Genomic DNA, 22,444 nt, shown 5'->3' on the forward strand with positions numbered 1-22,444 from the left:
ACAATATGTGATGATATGTTATATGCTGGCATGATATGTTATATGTGATAGTGGTAGTAGGAGGGGAATAGTCCCCAAGTTCGGTTGTTAGGGCCGAAGGGTAGTTCGGACACCCCAAATATGTCTGATAGTATGTTTATGTTATGATATACGTGATAGTAGCAGTAGGGGTGGAATAGTCCTCGAGGGTCGGTTGTTAGGACCGACGGGTAGGTCAGCACCCCAGAATGGCTTGACACGGGTAGGTTGGCACCCCAGAATGGCCGTACCGGGTAGGTTGGCACCCCAGAGTGGCCGTATCGGGTAGGTCGGGCACCCCAGAATTGCCCGACAGTATGTATGTTATGTGATTGTATGGTATGTGGTACGATGGGGGAACTCACTAAGCTTCGTGCTTATAGTTTTCAGTTTTGGTTTCAGGTACCTCTTCATCGAATGGGGAAGGAGCTGGCGCGGTAGCGGCACATCATACACACACACTTTGGTATTCCGCATTATGAGATGTTCTGGGATTGTACTCTGACATTATTATTATTTTCATGTCTTGGGTTTTCAGACAAAGAGATATGTTTTATGAAATGATACGATTGGATGATGTTTTACTACAATGTTTTACAAACCACTTAATTTAAATGAAATTTTTGGGCGTAAAAATTGGGACGTTATAATCTATAATTTTTTTAAACCATGAGGACTAAACTTCAAATCTAAAAAAACCATAATAACCATTTATGATGCTTTTTTAAAACTAATAAATATATATTTTTTGAAACAACAAATCTAACATACTCCTAAACTATTTCTAAAATTCACCTATATCCACGACGGGACTTGAACCCTCAGCTTCAAGGAGGGCACATCGGATATCGTTGGGGTAGAAGCCCTTTGATATATATATATATATATATATATATATATATATATATATATATATATATATATATATATATATATATATATATATATATATATATGATGTTTTTTAAAACTAATCCATCTATATTCTAATAAAAGAATAGATTTATTTTCCTATTGACAAATGTCATACTATTAGAACTTCTCATTAATATTATATACTAGTTGTGAGACCCGTATATTATACGTGTTGGATAAAACAAAAAATTAAATATCAAAGTTTAAACAAAAATTTGTTTAAATTTAAAATTTTAGATTTGAAATTTAAAATTTAAAATTTAAAATTAAAAGGAAACATGTTAATTAGTATATGAGTTGTAATATTGTAATTTATTGGTTATTTTTCAATTAAGGCAACTATTAAGATGAGGTGTAAATATGATGTGTTAAATAAGAAAAGACAAATAAAATAAAAAAATGACAAATAAAAAAAATATTTTTTTAAAAATAGCAAAAAATGACATATATCTAAGTTAATAAGAGAGTGACATATGACAAAAAAAAAACTTTTATTTATTAGAGGAGATCACCTATCATGTCACTTATCAATCTACTAATTATCCATTTTAAATTTTAAATTTTAAATTTTCATTGTAATTACATTAAATTAATAATTGATTATCCATTTCAAATTTTAATTTTTACACTCTAATTACATTAAATTATTAATTGATTCTTTATTTTAAATTTTAAATTTTCTCACTCTAGTTATATTAAATTAATAACATTAGATTAAAAAATAAAATATAATTAATACAGATTATAAGGTGATATAACTTTACGTATTTATTTAAATCAACAATTATAATTTAATATAACTAAAAAATACATCTTAAGTAATAATTTATTTAAAATAATCGATTAATAATTTTAATTTTTTTAATATAAAAATTTAATTAATTTTATAATAATAGATCTCATATATTATAAATTATAAATTATAAATTATGTGTTATAAACTGTAAATAAAATTGTAAATAAAAAAGTATTTGGATAATCTTATTCCATCTTGCACCCAATTTTAGTAAAATAACGGGAGTATGGAAAAATAAATAGAGAACTGCGCCATCAACTTTGTCTTCATCCCGCCACCTTCTCCTTGAAAGTTGAAATCTCACCAAATTCATGTGTTTATCACCGTTCAACCATGAATTCATCTCAAATAATGAGTTGGTAAACAGCTCAGCCAACCCTAAAACACAAATCAACCTCAACTTTATCAGCCCATTTCCCTAAAACAGACTAATCGAATCGGCTCCATATGAAACGGCTATGAAACAGAGAAAAAAATCCTAATTAAGTAACAATCCCGCATAAACCAAGCAGCTGCCTCAAATCACTTCGAGGTTTGTTTATATATCTGGGTTTTTCATCTTTTTTGAATGTTATTGAAACGTTAGATTTTGTAATCTGCATTTGGCGAATTACTGGTTTACTTTTTTTCTTCTTGAAAGTCATTTATTCAGTATAAATTTCATTGATTTTGGTGTTATGGAGTTTTCATTGTTGACGATTGTTGTTTAGAAGACTTCTAATTCATACACCGGAATCTGAATTTTTTGATTTAAGTAGTTTCTTTCGTCTAAGTTAAGAATTAATGGCGTCATGACTTTGCTTTTACTTTTAGGGTTTATGTAGTAGCGGAGAAGACATCGCAAACAAGAAAAAAAATGGGTTTTTACTTTTTAATTATCTCTCACTTGTAATCATAATCTCTAACAGGCTAAGCTAAGCTTTTGGTTAATCCATTATCCATCAATGGAGTTTTGGACTTCATTTTTTCTGTTTCTATCATCAATTTCTGTGATTTTGGCACAAAATGTGGAAGAGGGACATCTAGTGATCAATGGGAGTTTACCAATGGCTCATACGGATCCAAATTACATTTGTGCTACTATTGATTGGTGGCCAAATACTAAGTGTGACTACCACCATTGCCCATGGGGATCTTCATCTGCTTTAAATCTTGTAAGCATGTTCTTAAAGTGCTTTTTATGATGTCGGATGCTTTTCAATATCTTAATTTATTCTTATTTTTATATTCTCAGGATTTATCTCATCCTTTTCTAACGAAAGCGGTTCAAGGTTTGTTTTTATTGGGTTTTTTGAGTGCCAACTTTTGTTTATTGAGTCTTGTAGTATAAGTCAATAAGGTGGTGTTTGATTTTTTTTTCAAACTGCGCCTTGCTGACGACGGAGTGCAGACTTTTGGACTTGGAGATGTTTGTTTTTTAGAAGACAGTAGACCTAAAAAGATCTGCGTGTCGTCTTTTTGGTGCAGATCTGGACCTATGTCTTCTAGTCTCTTCTTAACTCTTCCACTAATCCTTAAGACAAAAAAAAAACAACCATTTCGATTAATTGTCAGCAAAATGAATATAAATTGAAAAAAAAATTCATGTGTGCAATAATTATTTTTTTATTCATTTGCCATGTGAACACTTTGTAATTATATTATTTTAATGATTTTAGCTTAATAAACTTTTTATTTGTTCACATAATTTTTTGGTATTCATATTTTAAAAAACTTTACACATATTTAACCAATGACTTTTTATAGCAATAACTAAAAAGGTTAAATATATTACAAAACTTATCAAAGTATTTTACTAATGTATTTTTTTTCTTCATAAAATGGACAATTTATTTGTTATATATATTGAAAATAAGGTGGTTGTATTATTAAATTACAATGATTTTATATTAGAATTATTGAAAAAGTCTTTTAACTTTAAAAAAAAAATCAATTTATTTAGGTTTCAATTTGTTTTAACAGCCTACAGATTTGAAAAAACAAACAGTCTTTCTTCTTGCAGACTGCAGATGTTTGGCTCACATCTTCTACTGCAGATGCCTATAGATGTGGTCCGCAGACTGCAAACATTTTGTCTTTAAAAAAACAAACACCACCTAAGTTTTACTAAAATTGATTTCTTTTTTCATAACATTCAGTCTCATGACTTACTAGTTGATGATGTGGCGTTCGGTCGATGTGACATTGAGTCCCTCAACTTAATAATTTATTCTTATAGTTTTTACTATAAATAATTACATAATAATTAAGTCCATCACCTTAGATGGTGTGTCATTTAGTCTCTCAACTTACTAATCGATGATGTAACATTAGGTCCCACAACTGATGATGCGACATTCGGTCCCAAAACTAATGATGTAACATTCGGTCCCACCTTAAGAATTGATTCTTTCATGTTTTACTAGAAATAATTTTCTTTTTTATGACATTCAATCCCCCAACTTACTGACTGTTGCGATGATGTCGCATTAAATCCCACAATGGATGATGTAACATTCAGTCTGTCAACTTACTGACTGATGATGTGACATTCAGTCCCACAACTTACTATCTGATAATGTATCATTTCGTCTCACAACTTAACACCTAATTCTTTCAAGTTTTACAAAAAAAATAATATCTTTTTAATGGCATCAACAGCTTTTAAGTGCATGAGAATACGAGTTGGAGGTTCCTTACAAGATCAAGTATTATACAACATAGGTAATTTCACGGGTCCTTGCCACCCCTTTAAAAAAATGAAAGGGGGACTATTTGGGTTCTCTAAAGGGTGTCTTAATATGAGTAGATGGGATGAATTGAATCAATTCTTCAACAAGACAAGGTAAGTTTTTACCTTTTTGTTTCATATATCAAAATAAATGCAATGTTTGACTATTAGTTAAATATCTAAAATACCCTTCATCAACAAACATGTTTAATATAGAGCACTTGTGACATTTGGCTTGAATGCACTCCATGGAAGACACCAAGTTACAAAAGGAGTATGGGGAGGAGATTGGAATCATAACAATGCCCGTGATTTCATAAAGTATACTGTTTCCAAGGGGTATCAGATAGATTCATGGGAATTTGGTATAATCTTGTAGATAGTTATAATTTTATAAACTAAAGTGATTTTTTTTTTGTTTTAACTATCAGAAAAAGGAAAACAAAAAGGTGATATGCATCATAATGATGAATTCTCTTGTTGATTGATGTAGGAAATGAGTTAAGTGGCAAGGGTATTGGTGCAATGGTGGATGCTGAGCAGTATGCAAGCGATGTAATTGAACTCAGGGGTATAATCGACAATTCATACACCAAATTCCAACCAAAACCATTACTCGTAGCACCAGGAGGCTTCTTTGATAAACAATGGTTTTCCAAGCTGCTTCAAGTTTCAGGTTCAGAAATTGTCAATGTCATGACACACCATATCTACAATCTAGGCCCAGGTTTGACTTTCTAATGTCAACTCTCTTATTCTTTTTAACTTCAAGATTGACAATAATCATTTTCTTTATTCAAAAAGACAAACAACCCATTTCACTACACAAAAAATAGTACAAGATCGACATTTCATCGATTAAAAAAACCAAAAGAATATAAGTTTAATTCGACTCCAGAAAGTATTATCTTTGACTTTCTAAAGTCAACAGGTGTTGATCCGAATTTGGTAAAGAAGATTCTAGACCCTCATTTTTTGAGTCGAGCATCTGTCACATTTAATGCTCTTCATGAAACTATTAAAACGGATGGCCCGTGGGCTTCTTCTTGGGTCGGGGAATCCGGTGGGGCCTACAATAGTGGCGGTCTTCATGTTTCAGACACTTTTGTTAATAGCTTTTGGTAATCATATAACAAATTCTCATTCATTTTCTCACATTTTTTTTTAATTGTAAAGTTAAAGCTTTTAAAGAATGTAATATTTATAGGTACTTGGATCAGTTAGCAATGGCAGCTAAGTATCACACAAAAGTATATTGCAGACAAACATTAATTGGTGGAAATTATGGTCTCCTCAATAGAACAACATTCATACCTAACCCTGATTACTACAGGTAAAAATCTTTAATTTTTTCAAAAAGATTATATGAATTTTGTCTAAAATGACAATCTTGATGTGAAGTGCTCTTCTTTGGGATCGACTTATGGGTTCAGGAGTTCTTGATGTTGAAAGAGTGAATATTCCACCACATTTGCGCACTTATGCACATTGTTCAAAAGGAAAAGTAAGTTCATGTTTATGTTTATGTTTATGTTTATGTATTAAACTTTATTAATAAACCGAATGTTGATAATAAATTGTTTGTGATCTGATCAGAGAGGAATAACTGTGCTTTTGATCAATCTAAGCAACCAAACAAACTTCAAACTTGATGTTCACAACATCATGAACATGAATTTGCATATAAAGACTTCAAGAAAGAAAGCATCATTTGTTGATGATCTCAAGAAAACGGTTTCATGGGTTGGATTGAAATCAACGGATGAAAATTTGACACGAGAAGAGTACCATTTAACCCCACAACATGGAGATATAACAAGTAAAACAATGCTTTTGAATGGAGTTCCATTAAAGTTGAATGAAAATGGAGATATACCATGTTTTAAACCGAATTTCGTGAAGGTTGATTCTAAGATTTCTATTGCTCCTTTGTCTATCAAGTTTTTGAAGTTTCCAAACTTTGATGCACCAGGTTGTTCATGATGCATTGTTGTTTGTACCTTGACATTTGTGGTGTGTTAACTTTTATTTGTATGTATATGTACATTATTAGTTGCAAGTGTAAAAAAGAGTTTGGAAGATAACTTTTTGTAACACTATCTTAAGTGATTATGATCATTTAATATATCATCATCACATTGAAAAGACATATATAAAACCTATAAAAAGTTAATTGGAAAACTGTTAGGTAAACAATCCTCTACATAACAAATAAAAGGGAAGTAGTAAGGAGACAATGTTTTCTATATTTTTCAATAAAAATATAGAAATATAACCAAATTCATTCAAACAAATTCAATTATTTTCCAAGAAGTCGTCGAGTTCGTTGATTGGCACCTCTTACTCTGAAATTGATCTCATCAACATCATCTTGAAGAGGATTAAGGGCTTTATCTTGCCTACAAAATTCAAAAAATAAAAAATCAAGTATTTTTCCAATCATAAATGAGAAAACTTATATTATATATAACACGAACCTTTCAATTTCAGAACCCATGTCAACAGCCATTTCCTTCAGTTCACCCAATATGTTACTCAACTCAGAGAGCCCATCATCCTGCTTCTCCTTTTCATACTAAGATAGAGGAAGGGGTAAATTAGTCATTTCATGAGAAGGGGGGTATATTAGTCATTTAGTGTTAAATGATACCTCAACTTTCTGCATTGCATCAGCGGATTCAGGAAGTGGGACCCTCGAACGTGAAGCTCCCTTATTTGGAGTTGTTGTAAGTCCCAATTTTTCTCTTTGCTCCAAATGGTTACCCTTTCTTCTATCTGGATCATCTGTTTATAGATAATCAAAACTCAATAAAGCAACCAACTTTACAAATTATTCATGAAAACAATAATCAAATTTAAAAAAATAATAATTAATTACCTCTGATGCTTGTAGGACCTCTTATAGTCTGACCCTTTTTCGGCTTCCAAGTCCTAGAAAAAATGCCTCCAAGACTTCCCAATAGCTTCTCTCCCTAAAAAAAATGAACGAAAATAAATAAATAAAGATTTGGTGGAAATAACATTTGACCATTTTTGGATCATAAAAAGAACATACCCTACTGAGATCTTGCTCGATATTTGCTGCAGCATTGTGGGTTCTGTTAATCTGTTCACCTTGTTGATGTAAGGTGAGCATGGTGTTAGTGGCACTTTCTCTAATATCTTCTGCGATTTTTAATGCACTATGCACAGACTTTGTAGTTTCTTCAGCTTTATACGCAGCGTAATGTTCCAATTCTTGGACACTTTGGTTATCTACACCACCAGAATCGATGAAATCGTTTTTGTATTTGTTTCTTGATGCATACCCAGATGAATTCGAGGCCCCTTTAATTTCATTGTCATCGAAAAAACTGGTTTTTGAATTTGGGGTTATTGAAGGTTCGGAAGAGGGTTTTTTTGATGGTTTTAGGGTTGATTTTTTGTCGATTTCATCGTCAGAATCGAATGGATTGGATGTGGGTTGACTTGGGAATCGAGGTTTGTGGAGATGAGGTTTCTTGAGCCCTGACATGTTCGACTCTGCAAGCTTCGATTATGCAAGAAAACATGAAGATTAGGGTAAACTGTTTAATAATTAGAAAAGTAACAAAACCCAAATGAATTGAACACCAGAAATTGAGATGAAGAAAATGGGATGATGATTTATCAACTAAGTGTTAGTATTGACTTCTAACTTCTAAGTGCTACCATCATCAGAGTAACTATCTAAATTAGGAAATTTATTCCACAACGACTCCACCAAATCAAGGATTAGTTAACCAACCAAGAAAACATCACGAACAGATAAATTATAATAATATACGAAAAAGCTTTCTGCTTTTCTTATTCATTCTCAGCAAACAGATACCCATTAAGTAAATTGAAGCAAAACCCACGAGAAAAAACGAAGAGAAGTAACAAAACTTACATGAATTACAAAACGGGAATCAAGAAGCGTAACAGAAGTGGAATGGATAAAACGATGATTGTATCATATAACTGAAACTTGTATTATGACATCGGAACCGATCGTAATAAGATAAAGTTGAAATCTAAACCTAAAAGTTCAAGCAAAAGATGAAATCGAGTACCTGTGAAATTAGGAGATACGATAGAAACCGGTGGATGCCGGAGAGAATATCCAAATGGAAAGGGACGAGGGATATAGAGGAAGACGAAAGCGGGGGAATTGAATATTGGAAGAAAAAGTCTTTGATGACGAGTAAACCTCTTTGGGGGGTTTTAAAACTAAAATATAAAGTTTTAGATAGGTTGCTTGTTAAATAATGCCCATCAAATTCTAAATATACTTATTTATATGATTTTTTTATTGATTTATACAATAATAATACCACTTTATTTTTGGAACCATCTTCTCTTCTATTATAATAAATAAAGATCTTTTTCTCTTCTATTATCTATTATAATAAATACTAGGTGTGAGACTCATGTATTACATGAATTTATTTAAAAAAAATAAATATGAAATTTTAACAATTTGAAAAGTTTGAATTTATAAGAAAAATAATGAATCTTTTGAATTATTAAAATTAAAGAGACTTTAATATATTAGATACATTACATATATAAACCATTTCTAATAAATATCTTACATATATATTACCTTACATATTAAATGTGGAATTTTAATTTAATAAAATGAAAAATACAATAAAATGACAAGTGGAAAATAAAAAATTTAAAAATGTTAGAAAATGTCATGTGTCCAAATGAATGAGAAAAAGGACATGTGGCAAAAAAAACCTTCATTTATTATAATAGATAAATCTTTCTGCCACATGTCACATTTTTATTTATTTTGCCACATGTAATTTTATGGTTATTTTAAATTAATTTTTATTCCATATGTCCTTTTAATTTCAAGATTACTAAATTAAAGTCTCATTATTATTTTTTATTTATCTAAATTATTTGTTTAAATTTAAAAGAGAAAAAAAACACTTTAATTTTTTATAATACAATATTTTTCTTATTTTTCTTATAAATTCAAACTTGTCAAATATTTTGAATTTTACATTTAAATTTTTTTTAAATAAACGCATGTAATACATTGGTTTCACATCTGGTGTTTAATAAATAATCATCTAATTCTTCTTATATTGATAATTTTTGTAAAAACTCTCATAAAATAATACCTATCAAATTGCAAATACTTATTTATATGATTTCTTTTTTATTGATTTATACAATAATACGACTTTATTTATGTAACCATGTTTAATAAATAAACATTTAATTATTGTATTGATAATTTTTGTATCCTATAACACTTCGCATTTGAGAAAAAAAAGTTGTTACCAATTTCTTACTTGTATGACTATAATTTACTTTATCAACAATTTTATGAAGTGTTTTCTCGTTTTAGGAAGAATCATTTCGTTAATACCAAGAGAAGTCTACTTGTAGAAAAATGTTAATAAAACACAAACCCACATAAATTCCATCACCAAACCTTCCAACACTCCAATCATATATTGCCAAATCTAAAACAATAACTTATATTAATACAACAATATATACATTTCTTTGAATTCGACCAATTTGCGCTACAAAGAAGATATAATCAAATCAAACTCTAATTCCTACCCATAAAAACAATCTCAATAACACAAACCAATACAATAACATTTTTAAGCATTCGGAAGACCACGAACATCAGCAAAACTTTTCCTTCGTTCTTTTTCAATCTTGATTGCAATAAAAAGATAAAAAAAAATATTAGAAACTCTATTACTATTTCCAAAAAGATTAAATATATTATATTAATTAATACCTGAGCCTCTAACTCGGTTATTCTTTGTAAGGCTCTTTGTTCTATACACGCGCGTCTTTTATATTCTTCTTCAAGCAACCCGGTTAACTCATATCTTAACTCAGCCATTTCTTGAGCTAAATCTTCAGCTTCTTCTTTTGCCTTAAACTTTTCATCTCTTAATTGTTCCTACAAACAATTTTATAACATAAAGTTAAAAAATTTGTGATACCCATTTTGTATTTCACATCACTTAACCCTACATACCTTCAATTGGCTCACAAGAAGTTCATATTCATGCATTTGAAGCTTGTAGTTTTTAGTCATTTCCTGCATCTTACAATGTTCTTGAACAACTTCTTCTTGGAGTTCTTTAGCTTCAAGAAAACTATTCTCCATAGCCATTAAATCAAGATTCATGCTTTCTATGTCACATTCATACTCTAAAGCAACATCATGCAATTCTTGTTCTTTGTTTTCTAATTTTTCCAACAAAACCAACTTTTCCAAATTGCATGCCTTCAAATCTTGCTCTAAACTTCTCATGATTCCATCTAAATTATCTTTTGCTTTGAGTTTTGACTCTAGAATTTGGATGTAATCAGTCATGTGGTTTATTTCTGTGTCCCTTGTGTTTACTTGATCCTGCAAGTAATCTATGAGGTGTATTGCAATGAGTGAAGCCTACATGGAATTATATCGAATAAAATCTCAATATTTACATAAGAGCCATTTACCTATTTCTTGTGTGCAGTTTCTTAGCTCTCTTTCTAAATCTTGTATATGTTTCTTGTCATTGGAACGATTTTGGGATAATGTTTTTGCATGTGATTCAAGGCTCTGTATCATTTAAGCTATAGGTTCATTGTCTTGATTTAAAGAATTAGACCAAATAATGACATTAATTAGGCTTATAAACAATAAAAAAAATGTTACCCGAATGAGTTCATAGCTTGATTCTTTCAGCATGTCCTTTTCTATCCTCAACTACATCCAAGAACAATGAGAAAAAGCTTAGAAGTGCCACTATACAATCATGAAAAAGCTACTTAATGAGTGATATTTGATTAAAAGAATTTAGGTAATACACAATATGAAGCATGCTTAGCAATGTTGGAATCTTTTTTATATCTCTAGTTTAAAAGAAGTAAAGTAGTAAACATTGCCATATCTGTTTTGTTCATGTCTTATTTCTTATTCATTGTTTAATGAGGTTTAGAAAAGGTTTCATTTCATCAATGATTTGATTATCTTTATTGGGTGCCTTTTTTTTTATCTTGAATATAAATAAGGTGCTTACAACACAACCAAAAAACAGCAAATGTACCTCTTTACATCTCGCTTCAAACTGTAATAACTCCTCATCGTCCACAAAGCAGCTACTGCCACTACTAGAACAACTGGACATCTACAACACAGAGACATTAAAACACATATGAGCAAAAGATTGGTTCTTTATCATAAATCTCATCTACCCACAAACGAAAACAAAGAACTGTTTATCAAGCCACGAAAACAAAATAGAAAGTGATAACAAATGCTGAAATATTCATTCAAGCCATAATCATTCGGACATTGTTGTCTCCTTCTCTATCGAGTGTATTCGTAACCGAACCAGCTCTATAAGCAGATAAATTATCGATAATTTATCCGATAATAATCCAGAGATATAACAATACGGAACATACATTGAAATTATCCAACAGGGAGAAAGAGGACAAACCGTTTCTTCTAGGGTTTTGATTTAGATGACGTAAATCGGCGAAATTGAATCGAATTTGTGATAAAATAGGGGAGATTTGTGATCTATAGGTACGTACGAAGTTACAAGAAACAGAATCTAATGGATGAATATTGGGGATTTCAGATTTGCGTATGTTTATGTGTAGACTTGCAATTTGAGTACAAAGGTTTTTGTAAACAATATTTGACATGCGTGTAGACAAAATCTGCTTTTTCCTTCCAACCTGGCTTTCATATAATTTATTTTAAACAAGATTACATAAATGGTCCCTTTGCTTACGAAAAATCACAATTTTAGGCTAAATTTTATTTTGCTAACAGACTGCTTATGTATCCTTGCGAAATGGTTCATTTTATATTATATTATTTGCTTTAAATTTATTATTCTATCTTTTTTATGTGTGTCTCATTTATAATTATATTGTATTAGGTTATACGGAGTGGACTTGGAAAAGAGCTCGCCATGTCGACGTTGACTCAGTGCATATTACGTCTCATGCTCTGTAAAGATTATTTGGTAGCGTAAATCGGCACCCCTTTTTCGAGTCTCCCTCCTTCTGCACTTGATTTGTAACGCCTGATTTCTGGTATGTATTTTAAATTTTAATTTATTCACTTTCATTGAAGAACTCGACGAGTTGTGAGCCCCAGACTCGTGGAGTAAGAATAATTTGGGACGTGGGTTAAGGAACCTACTCGACGAGTTAGGAGGCCTTAACTCGACGAGTAGGCTGGTAGAAATGAAATCCTAATTTTCAGGGTTTTGTACCCTATTTAAAGGCCTTAATGGTTCATTGTGGCCTACCTTATCGCTCCCTCAGTCCAGTAAAATCTTAATTCGTGCTTTCTATCATCTTGAGTGAGTGGGAGTGTAGAGAGTGTTTTCTTTGGTGCTTTCTTGAAGGAGCTTGAAGATTTGTGTTGCTTAGTGAAGGGGGAAGCTTTGGATCCGGGAATTCCTTTGTTGTAGCAGTCATCTTAAGGTATAAAGTCGATACCTTGACTATGTATTTGGTAGATCTCTTCATTGAGGGGTTTATGGCCTTAAGTAGCTTATTTTGGAATCCTTGGATATGATCATGTTTTGAAGTTAGGATCTTAGATCCAGACATTCCATGGCCTTGTGAAACTTAAAGTTGCCAACTTTATCAAGTCGTGGCCCCCTCCATGCCCGAGATCTCTTATGAAGCTTAGTTTTAGTGTTTTTAGCCATTTGACATCATGCATGCACGTAAAGTTAGCAACTTTACGTGGTATCTCAGCCTTAGGGGACCAGATCAGAATTGCTTGGAAGTTACTGCATGAGTCAAGATTAGGAAAACCCGACGAGTTGTTTATTCAACTCGGCGAGTTGGATTATGGTCCCCCGATCCTTCTGATCCTGAGTAGACTCGGCGAGTAGTTAGAGATTGATTATAATGTTGCTTCTTACATCCTTACTTGTCATAAGATGAAGCCATACTTTCATGTATTACTTGTTAGACTTTGATTTATATGTGTATGTATAAAAGGAAGGCATTACTAGTAAGAAATGGTTGATCTTTTGGTTTATTTTTCCTTCTTCTTTGGCTGCCATTTTCAATAATACAAAACCTCTCTCACTCTCTTATTTCTTGTAATTTGGTGCATGAACTAAGTATTCATAAGTTGTTTCTCCTTAAGGCTTATTTGATATAAGTCTTAATGGGTTAACAACGAATTAATAGAAGTGAAGACTAGCATCTTTAAGTGGTTTGCTCTTGCTTTATGGATACTTCTACAGAAGCTCTATTTTGAGTCTTTTGTCATTTTCATCAACTTCCAACCTCCTCCTGAGAAGAATCAAAGTCTTCAAAATTTGTAGCTCTTTCTTCCTATGGTTGTGTTAATCTTTCCATGCTTTGCAAGATGATCCTAGTGAAGGAATTACTTTGATTATATAGATGTTTCTGACATCATATTAGGAATAGTTGTTCATGATTTCCAAGAAGTCTTTGGATAACTTAGATGTATATCAAATGTTTTGAAAGATTAAGCAAATATTCCAACAATACAATGATATTTGTTTCAAGCCACTTTAAACAATGGAAAAATGCAATGCTGAAAAGAATCATCATGTATGATCTAAAAGGCCCATAGTTTATGGAAATGATACCTATAAACCCAAGAAATCCATAAAGGCCCATAAAGACGAATTGTGTTTCTAATATCAAGAAGTACGACACTGGAAGAGGACTTGTTCTTATTTGAAATATATTGGTCGGGCCAGTAATTCAAGTATCTATTAGGTAGAACTTATACTTAATAGTCAAGTACTTGATACTTAATATTAATCTAATATTTGTAAATGTTTACAAATATTCCATTTAGTTGCATTTATTTACATTATATTGTGACATATGATATCATTTAGCCACATAAAGATAACTCATAAAAAGAATGTGAAAACTATTTGATTTTGGTGATACATAATTGTTAAAACCATCACTATATATTAGTTATAGCAACATATAGTTTCTAAATGATGTTGTTGTTTGTTACCTTTAGTTATATTCTTTTACGTAAAAGCATGACGTATGGTATCATTTAGTCACATAAAGAAAATAATAAATAAAAAATGTGACCATTTTTTACGTTTGGTGATACATAATTGTTAAAACCATCACATTTTATCTGATTGGTGTGGTTATTTGTTACCCTTTATCCACATTTAATTTTGTGATCGTGGTTCTAATTAACATTCAATAACATTTACAAATGGATGAGGAGAATATTAAATTTTGCCAATATATTCTATAAAAGAAAACAAGAATAAAAGAAAATAACATTAATCATAAAGCTATCTTAAATAATATACAAAAATTTTGTAATCAAAATATACCTAGCATGTTTTATGTAAGATATTTTGCGGTTTTTAGAGTTGAAAATTTTACCCTCCATACTTGAAGTTGTAGTCAGTACCTGTAGTAACACAATTTGTATTTATCGTCAAACATTAAAACAAAAATGATTTAAAAAAATACTTAAAAAGATATAACATAATAAACAAATGTGTCCATGTAATATGGTAATGTCCTTTGTTCGAGCAACAAAACATTTATTTATAGGATGTTAACTTATTACTTACATGTCGTACAATGAATTATAACATAGTAAGAACAAATATATATTTATAGAATGATGTAGTACATACCTGTATGTATTTTGGTTCCTGATTTTGTGGTATTTTTAGTTGCATACTTATTTTCTTGGGTTTTCAAATTCCTGAAAACCATAAATGTACTCGTATATGTGGAATATTTAATTACTAGAAATAATATTTTAAAAGTTTTGAACTCGTCAAGTTTTTACTTACTGGTATTACTAATTCATTTTGTCTGGTTTGTATTTTTTTCTGCGTTGGAGTACATTAAGATGCAACAATATTATCCACAGAAGCTACCTGCATAGATAAAGAAGAAAAGTATAAGTAGGCTTTATGTAAATAAAAATTTTAAATCAATCTTCTACCGTAAAAGAATGTTAACTTATTACTTACTGATATCATGGAATCATTTATATGTGATTTGTTATTGTTATTGATTGGAGTGGTCTCCAATTCAACATTTCTGCCCGCATATGACATTACCTGTATAAATAAAGAAAAAAAAGTATAAATATAGCTTTTGTGAAAAAACTAAAATTAATATTATGCATTATAACAATATTAAGTAATTACTTTTCGGTGTTGATGATACCTTTGATTTTGTTTTATATTTGGTTGGGATTGGAGTGGGCTCTAATTCATCATTCTTGCCTACTATGAAATTACAATTCATAAATAAAGAAGAAAAGTATAACTATATTTTATCTAAATAACACAAATCAATTTTTTGTAGTATAAGGATGTTAACTTATTACTTACCTGTCGTATAAGGATGTTAACTTATTAATTACCTGTCGTACAATGAATTATAGCATAGTAAGAACAAATATATATTTATAGGATGATGCAGTACATACTTGTATGTATTTTGGTGCCTAATTTTGTGGTGTTTTTAGCTGCATACTTATTTTCCTAGGGTTTTCAAATTCCTGATAACCATAAATGTACTCGTATATGTGGATTCTTAAATTACTAGAAATAATATTCTAAAAGTTTTGAGCTCGTCAAGTTTTTACTTACTGGTATTACTGATTCGTTTTGTCTGGTTTGTATTTGTTTTCTATGTTGGAGTACATTCAGATGCAACAGTCTTATCCACAGAAGTTACCTTCATAGATAAAGAAGAAAAGTATAAGAAGCCTTTATGTAAATAAAAAATTAAATCTATATTCTGTAGTAAAAAAATATTAACTTATTATTTACTGATGTCATGAGATCATTTATGTGTAATTTGTTGTTGTTATTGATCGGAGTGGTCTCCAATTCAACATCTATGTCCGTAGATGACATTACCTGCATAAATAAAGAAAAAAAATATAAGTATAGTTTATGTGAATAAACTAAAATCAATATTATGCATTATAACAATATTAAGTAATTACTTATCGATGTTGATGATACATTTGATTTTGTTTTATATTTGGTTGGGACTGGAGTCGGCTCTAGATCATCATTCTTGCCACTATGAAATACATTTCATAAATAAAGAAGAAAAGTATAACTATATTTTATTTAAATAACACAAATCAATTTTTTTGTAGTATAAGGATGTTAACTTATTACTTACCTATCATATAAGGATGTTAACTTATTACTTACCTTTCGTACAATGAATTATAGCATAGTAAGAACAAATATATATTTATAGGATGATGTAGCACATACTTGTATGTATTTTGGTGCGTGATTTTGTGGTGTTTTTAGTTGCATACTTATTTTCCTAGGTTTTTCAAATTCCTAAAAACCATAAATGTACTCGTATGTGTGGAATATTAAATTACTAGAAATAATATTTTAAAAGTTTTGAACTCGTCAAGTTTTTACTTACTATTTGTTTTGTATTTTTTTTCTACGTTGGAGTACATTCACATGCAACAATCTTATCTACAGAAGTTACCTGTATAGATAAAGAAGAAAAGTATAAGTAGACTCTATGTAAATAAAAAATTAAATCAATCATCGGTAGTAAAAGAATGTTAACTTATTACTTACTGATGTCATGAAATCATTTATATGTGATTTGTTTTTGTTATTGATTGGAGTGGTCTCCAATGCAACATTTCTGCCCACATATGACATTATCTGCATAAATAAAGAAAAAAAAAAGTATAAGTATAGTTTTTTGTGAAAAAACTAAAATCAATATTATGCATTATAACAATATTAAGCAGTTACTTCTCGGTGTTGATGATACTTTTGATTTTGTTTTATATTTGGTTGGGACTGGAGTGGGCTCTAATTCATCATTCTTACCCGCTATGAAATTACATTTCATAAATAACGAAGAAAAGTATAACTATATTTTATCTAAATAACACAAATCAATTTTTTGTAGTATAAGGATGTTAACTTATTACTTACATGTCGTATAAGTTGTATAAGAATGTTAACTTATTACTTACCTGTCGTACAATGAATTATAGCATAGTAAGAACAAATATATATTTATAGGACGATGCAGTACATACTTGTATGTATTTTGGTGGCTGATTTTGTGATGTTTTTAGCTGCATACTTATTTTCCTAGGTTTTTCAAATTCCTAAATACCATAAATGTAATCGTATATGTGGAATCTTAACTTACTAGAAATAATATTTTAAAAGTTTTGAGCTCATCAAGTTTTTAATTACTGGTATAATTGATTTGTTTTGCCTAGTTTGTATTTTTTTTTCTACGTTGGAGTACATTCAGATGCAACAATCTTATCCACAGAAGTTACCTGCATAGATAAAGATGAAAAGTATAAGTAGGTTTTATGTAAATAAAAAATTAAATCTATCTTCTGCAGTAAAAGAATGTTAACTTATTATTTATTGATGTCATGGAATCATTTAGATGTAATTTGTTTTTGTTATTGAATGAAGTGGTCTCCAATTCAACATTTTTGTTCGGAGATGACATTACCTGCAAAAAAAAAAAGAAAAAAAAAGTATAAGTATAGTTTATGTGAATAAACTAAAATCAATATTATGCATTATAACAATATTAAGTAATTACTTTCGATGTTGATGATACATTAGATTTTGTTTTATATTTGGTTGAAACTGGAGTGGGCTCTAATTCATCATTTTTACCCACTATGAAATTACATTTCATAAATAAAGAAGAAAAGTATAACTATATTTTATCTAAATAACACAATTAAATTTTTTTGTAGTATAAGGATGTTAATTTATTACTTATCTGTCGTACAATGAATTATAGCATAGTAAGAACATATATATATATATATATATATATATATATATATATATATATATATATATATATATATATATATATATATATATAGGATGATGGAGTACATACTTGTATGTATTTTGGTGCCTGATTTTGTGGGGTTTTTAGCCGTATACTTATTTTTCTAGGTTTTTCAAATTCTTGAAAACCATAAATGTACTCGTATATGTGGAATCTTAAATTTCTAGAAATAATATTTTAAAAGTTTTGAGCTCGTCAAGTTTTTATTTACTGGTATTACTGATTCGTTTTGTCTGGTTTGTATTTTTTTTCTATGTTGGAGTACATTTAGATGCAACAATCTTATCCACAGAAGTTACCTGCATAGATAAAGAAGAAAACTATAAGTAGGCTTTATGTAAATAAAAACTGAAATCAATCTTTTGTAGTAAAAGAATGTTAAATTATTATTTACTGATGTCATGGAATCATTTATATGTAATTTGTTGTTGTTATTGATTGGAGTGGTCTCCAATTCAACATCTTTGCTCGCAGATGACATTACCTACATAAACAAAGAAAAAAAAAGTATAAGTATTGTAACATCTCGAAATATCAAGAGTAGAGTTGAAGGGCTAAAAGAGTAAATTAGGAAAGAGTGACTCGGCGAGTCCATGGATGGACTCAGCGAGTAGAGTCGCGATTTGGTCGCGTGTTAAGTAGCCGACTCGGCGAGTCAATGAGGTGGACTCGGCGAGTAGGCGCTGAGTGAAGAAAACCCTAATTCTCGGGGTTGAGCCCTATATAAAGAACATTATGTTTCCTTCCAAGCCTCTTTATCACCCCTTGAGTCCCAGAAACCCTAAAGTCGTGGAGAAACCCCATTGTTGAGCAAATTGGAGCTTGGAGAGGTGGTTGTTGAAGAGACCTTAGAGAAGGAGAGGTTTGGAGCAAGGGGCTTTGCTTGGATTCAAGTTTCATTGCAGTTGGGGCGTTCTTTTGAGGTAATATCTCGTCTTTGAGCTGCTATTTCCTTGATGCATCATTTTGGGGGTATTAGAGATTATATATTTGGATGTGTTGGAGTTTAGAGGTTAGATCTGAGGTTGCTACCTCAGATCTGGAATGGAGAAGAATTGGAATGCATGAAAGTCCCTGTGTTGAGTGTTGGATGAAGCTATCATGTCCCAAACCTTAGCCCTAATGTGCAAAATGCATAGATCTCTTTGGATTCACGTAAAGTTTGCCACTTTACGTGATGGATGAGTTGTAGGAGGCTAGATCTATGTTTTGGATCAATTGCATGGCTTGGAATGCTTCTGAATGGATTCAGACCGGTGGTACTCGGCGAGTCACATGGGTGTACTCGACGAGTTGATTGAAGATGAGCTGGAACTCGACGAGTTGGAAGAACAACTCGGCGAGTTGGATGAAGATGACTTGGAACTCAGCGAGTTGTATGAACAACTCGGCGAGTAGGTTGAAGATAGCCTTAGACTCGGTGAGTCTGTTCTTGGACTTGGCGGGTCTTGTCGAAGAGTTCCAATATTTTTTGGTTGAGTCGAGAATCGGCGAGTCAAGGGATAACTCGGTGAGTTGTGGGCGAGTGGACTCAGAGTTATTGGACTCGGCGAGTCTCGGGGTGACTCGGCGAGTTAGGTCGCGGATTGAGGGAAGTTCTGAGTATGGGGACTCGGCGAGTCATCGGGTTGACTCGGCGAGTAGAGTCAGTCAGGGGTTGACTTTTACCTTGTCTTTGACCAAGGGTTGACCAGTGGTTTCCAGGGGTATTTTGGTAATTGTTGATTATTGTTTTGAGTTCAGTGCATTGGTGGTTGTCCAGTGGTGGAGATCGTATCAGTGGTCGGAGCAGCTTGGGTTATCTGTTCAGTCGGCAGTTTCAAGGTGAGTTATCCTCACTATATCAACAGGGTCTAAGGCACCAAGGCCGGCCCTTATCGGATTGAGATCCAGGTAGTTTTTGTTATGTTGTTGCTACGATATGTTTGCATCCTGAGAGCTAGGATGGTATATGTTAGAGACCTGATTGAGATCGGTATCCTGAGAGTTAGGGAGATGCTATGCTAGTGACCTGTTAGGTCGGTATCCTGGTTAGGATGATGATATGTTATGTGATCTGTTTGATCTGCTTGTTGACTGTGAATTGTTGTATGATTGTATGTATATGTGCACATGGTTGTTTGGACTGGAGTTGGGTTGAGGCGGGTCCTGCTGTGTGCTGTAGGCCAAGATACCCAGGGCGGACCGGTTGTCCCGAAGGCCCAGCGAGCGGTCCGGATAGGCTGTAGGCCCCGAAAGGGCGGACCAGACGTGCCGAAGGCTCGGAGAGTGGACCAGATAGACTGAAGGCCCGGTGCGGGCGGACCAATCATACTGTAGACTCAGAGAGTGGACCAGGTGGATTGAAGGCCCGGGAGCGGGCAGACCAATCACACTGCAGACTCGATGTATGTGGATAGACTCAGAGGGTGGACCAGGTGGACTGTAGGCCGGTGCGGCGGACCAGTCACACAGTAGACCCGAAGTGCATGGCTGTTCTGTGATCGGATATGTTATGGCATGTTATGCGTGTATGGTATTTGTGGTTGGTATTTTGGGGATATCTCACTAAGCTTTCGGGCTTATAGTTGTGGTTTTATGTTTTTCAGGTTCTTCAGGGGATCGTGGCAAGGCGAAGGCGTGATCGTACCGCTCCTCATGATTTTGTAGTATTGTGATTCTGGGAACACGTTAAATGTTTTGTATTGAAAACCTTTTTGTAAAGATTTAATGGAATCGAGATGTTTTTAAAAATTTAAAATTGGTTGTATTTTTCGGTCGTTACAAGTTGGTATCAGAACCTTGGTTTGAGTGAATTGGAGGAACATTCGTGTGGCTCCAGTCTCAAATCGAGGGGAGTTTTCAAAAGAGTATTTAAAATGGTTTTCAAAATGAGTAAGGGAGGACGCGGAGGTACGATCAGCCGGAGCCAGTAAGTAACCCCAAAATACCATGCACGTTATTTGTTTTTGAGCTTTGATAGAACAACATGCTAGTGATAGGCTAAGGATCTTCAGGATTTCATGATAATGTTGCCTGATTTGTGATGCCTGTAGCGTAGGGTTCCTTATAGGAGATTTTCAGAGTTCCTCTAGTGATGAGGGTCGAGCGTTGTTATGCATGTTTCTCTAGGGCGTTGTGGTAGTACTTCATACAAATATGGGTAGGTGTGGAAGGTAGTATGGGCCCATACTACTGAAAGCACAGGACCCATACGCGTATCAGGGAAACCATGATCTCTAGGGTTGGGTTGAGAGAGTTGGATCCCAGGATGGTGGGAAGAGTCTGAGATTTTGTGTGGTGTTTTTCAGTATGGAGATTCCGAGGCATGATGAGAGTGGATCCGGATCAGGATCGGGAGCTGGAGAGAGAGTTCCGGGCGGATCGGTGCCGCCCGAGGTTATCGGTCAGATGAGCACGAGCGAGTTGGATGCGAGGATTCGTGAGATCCTGCGTGATGAGATTGCTGAGTTGTTCCGGGATGAGTTGCCAGAGCTGTTTGGGTTGATTAAGACCGCCATGGTTGAGTATTTTGATGATCGCTATGCAGCTCTCACAGAGACGGCTGCCGCGGCGGCTACAACGGCTGTAGCAGCAGCAGGGGGAGGAGCTAGTCGGGGTTTTCAGTATCGGGACTTCGATAATACGAAGCCTCCCACATTCGATGGAGTTCAGGACCCGATTGTTGCTATGAGGTGGTTATCAGACGCGGAGGGGTGTTTCTTCACGTGTTCATGCCCTGCTGATCAGAGGGTGAGGTGTGCTCTGAACCTGTTGAGACTCGGGGCAAAGGATTGGTGGAGATTGACCACGGGGTCATATTCGGATGCGCAGAGGGCTGCGGTTTCGTGGGATCAGTTCAGAGAAATGTTCAACACTCGTTATGTTCCGCAAGTTGAGAGGGAGAGACTGGCTCAGGAGTTCCTTGAGCTGAAACAGGGTTCGGAGTCGGTGACTGAGATCACCAGGATGTTCACTGAGAGGGCGATGTTTTGCCCATAGTTCGCTTCGGAGCAGGCTTAGATGTCTCGATATCTGAGCATGCTCAAGAGGGACATCAGCCAGTTTGTGTCTGCACAGAGGTGCGAGACCTTGTTGGAGTTGCAGGAGGCCGCTAGGCGGCGTGAGTTAGAGATTGAGTT

At 32.9% G+C, this 22,444-nt stretch overlaps 3 protein-coding genes across 5 annotated transcripts; 1 reads left to right on the plus strand and 2 right to left on the minus strand.

Moving 5' to 3' along the window:
* Positions 1–1,972: 1,972 nt before the first annotated feature.
* LOC111889027 (heparanase-like protein 1) lies at positions 1,973–6,533 on the plus strand. Of its 2 annotated transcripts, none has more exons than XM_023885154.3 (10): positions 1,973–2,261; positions 2,543–2,883; positions 2,964–3,000; positions 4,370–4,553; positions 4,656–4,804; positions 4,933–5,166; positions 5,371–5,560; positions 5,647–5,772; positions 5,841–5,943; positions 6,036–6,533. In XM_023885154.3, exons 2-10 carry the CDS (start codon positions 2,674–2,676, stop codon positions 6,420–6,422), a joined length of 1,620 nt encoding a protein of 539 aa, XP_023740922.1. In that variant the 5' UTR covers positions 1,973–2,261; positions 2,543–2,673; the 3' UTR covers positions 6,423–6,533. The 2 variants fall into 2 exon arrangements, with proteins under 2 accessions (XP_023740922.1, XP_023740923.1); XM_023885155.3 differs by having other exon boundaries at positions 1,974–2,261; positions 2,638–2,883.
* A 90-nt stretch (positions 6,534–6,623) lies between these two features.
* On the minus strand, positions 6,624–8,682 carry LOC111889028 (SNAP25 homologous protein SNAP33). 2 transcript variants are annotated; one of them, XM_023885157.3, is made up of 7 exons: positions 8,513–8,649; positions 8,350–8,426; positions 7,495–7,968; positions 7,318–7,411; positions 7,090–7,223; positions 6,917–7,014; positions 6,624–6,838 (listed from the first exon to the last, which is right to left on the minus strand). In XM_023885157.3, exons 3-7 carry the CDS (start codon positions 7,951–7,953, stop codon positions 6,739–6,741), a joined length of 885 nt encoding a protein of 294 aa, XP_023740925.1. In that variant the 5' UTR covers positions 7,954–7,968; positions 8,350–8,426; positions 8,513–8,649; the 3' UTR covers positions 6,624–6,738. The 2 variants fall into 2 exon arrangements, with proteins under 2 accessions (XP_023740925.1, XP_023740924.1); XM_023885156.2 differs by lacking the exon at positions 8,350–8,426 and having other exon boundaries at positions 8,513–8,682.
* A 1,232-nt stretch (positions 8,683–9,914) lies between these two features.
* Positions 9,915–12,144, minus strand: LOC111889038 (uncharacterized). The gene is made up of 7 exons (XM_023885170.3): positions 11,918–12,144; positions 11,522–11,602; positions 11,131–11,181; positions 10,932–11,034; positions 10,462–10,850; positions 10,216–10,383; positions 9,915–10,129 (listed from the first exon to the last, which is right to left on the minus strand). Exons 2-7 carry the CDS (start codon positions 11,600–11,602, stop codon positions 10,073–10,075), a joined length of 849 nt encoding a protein of 282 aa, XP_023740938.1. The 5' UTR covers positions 11,918–12,144; the 3' UTR covers positions 9,915–10,072.
* Between the last annotated feature and the right edge of the window lie 10,300 nt (positions 12,145–22,444).

This window comes from Lactuca sativa, chromosome 4 (assembly GCF_002870075.4).
Source record: "Lactuca sativa cultivar Salinas chromosome 4, Lsat_Salinas_v11, whole genome shotgun sequence".
Taxonomy (NCBI): domain Eukaryota; kingdom Viridiplantae; phylum Streptophyta; class Magnoliopsida; order Asterales; family Asteraceae; genus Lactuca; species Lactuca sativa.

What these genes read in the sequence shown, in the direction of transcription:
- LOC111889027 (XM_023885154.3), top strand. Translation starts at nt 2,674, where the DNA reads ATGGAGTTTTGGACTTCATTTTTTCTGTTTCTATCATCAATTTCTGTG. An exon ending in CAATTCTTCAACAAGACAAG is followed by an intron (nt 4,554 to 4,655) that starts GTAAGTTTTTAC and finishes TGTTTAATATAG; the next exon opens with AGCACTTGTGACATTTGGCT. An exon ending in CACATTGTTCAAAAGGAAAA is followed by an intron (nt 5,944 to 6,035) that starts GTAAGTTCATGT and finishes TGATCTGATCAG; the next exon opens with AGAGGAATAACTGTGCTTTT.
- LOC111889028 (XM_023885156.2), bottom strand. Translation starts at nt 7,953, where the DNA reads ATGTCAGGGCTCAAGAAACCTCATCTCCACAAACCTCGATTCCCAAGT. An exon ending in TCGAGCAAGATCTCAGTAGG is followed by an intron (nt 7,412 to 7,494) that starts GTATGTTCTTTT and finishes CATTTTTTTTAG; the next exon opens with GGAGAGAAGCTATTGGGAAG. An exon ending in ATGCAATGCAGAAAGTTGAG is followed by an intron (nt 7,015 to 7,089) that starts GTATCATTTAAC and finishes CCTCTATCTTAG; the next exon opens with TATGAAAAGGAGAAGCAGGA.
- LOC111889038 (XM_023885170.3), bottom strand. Translation starts at nt 11,602, where the DNA reads ATGTCCAGTTGTTCTAGTAGTGGCAGTAGCTGCTTTGTGGACGATGAG. An exon ending in TTCTTGTGAGCCAATTGAAG is followed by an intron (nt 10,384 to 10,461) that starts GTATGTAGGGTT and finishes AATTGTTTGTAG; the next exon opens with GAACAATTAAGAGATGAAAA. An exon ending in TAACCGAGTTAGAGGCTCAG is followed by an intron (nt 10,130 to 10,215) that starts GTATTAATTAAT and finishes ATTGCAATCAAG; the next exon opens with ATTGAAAAAGAACGAAGGAA.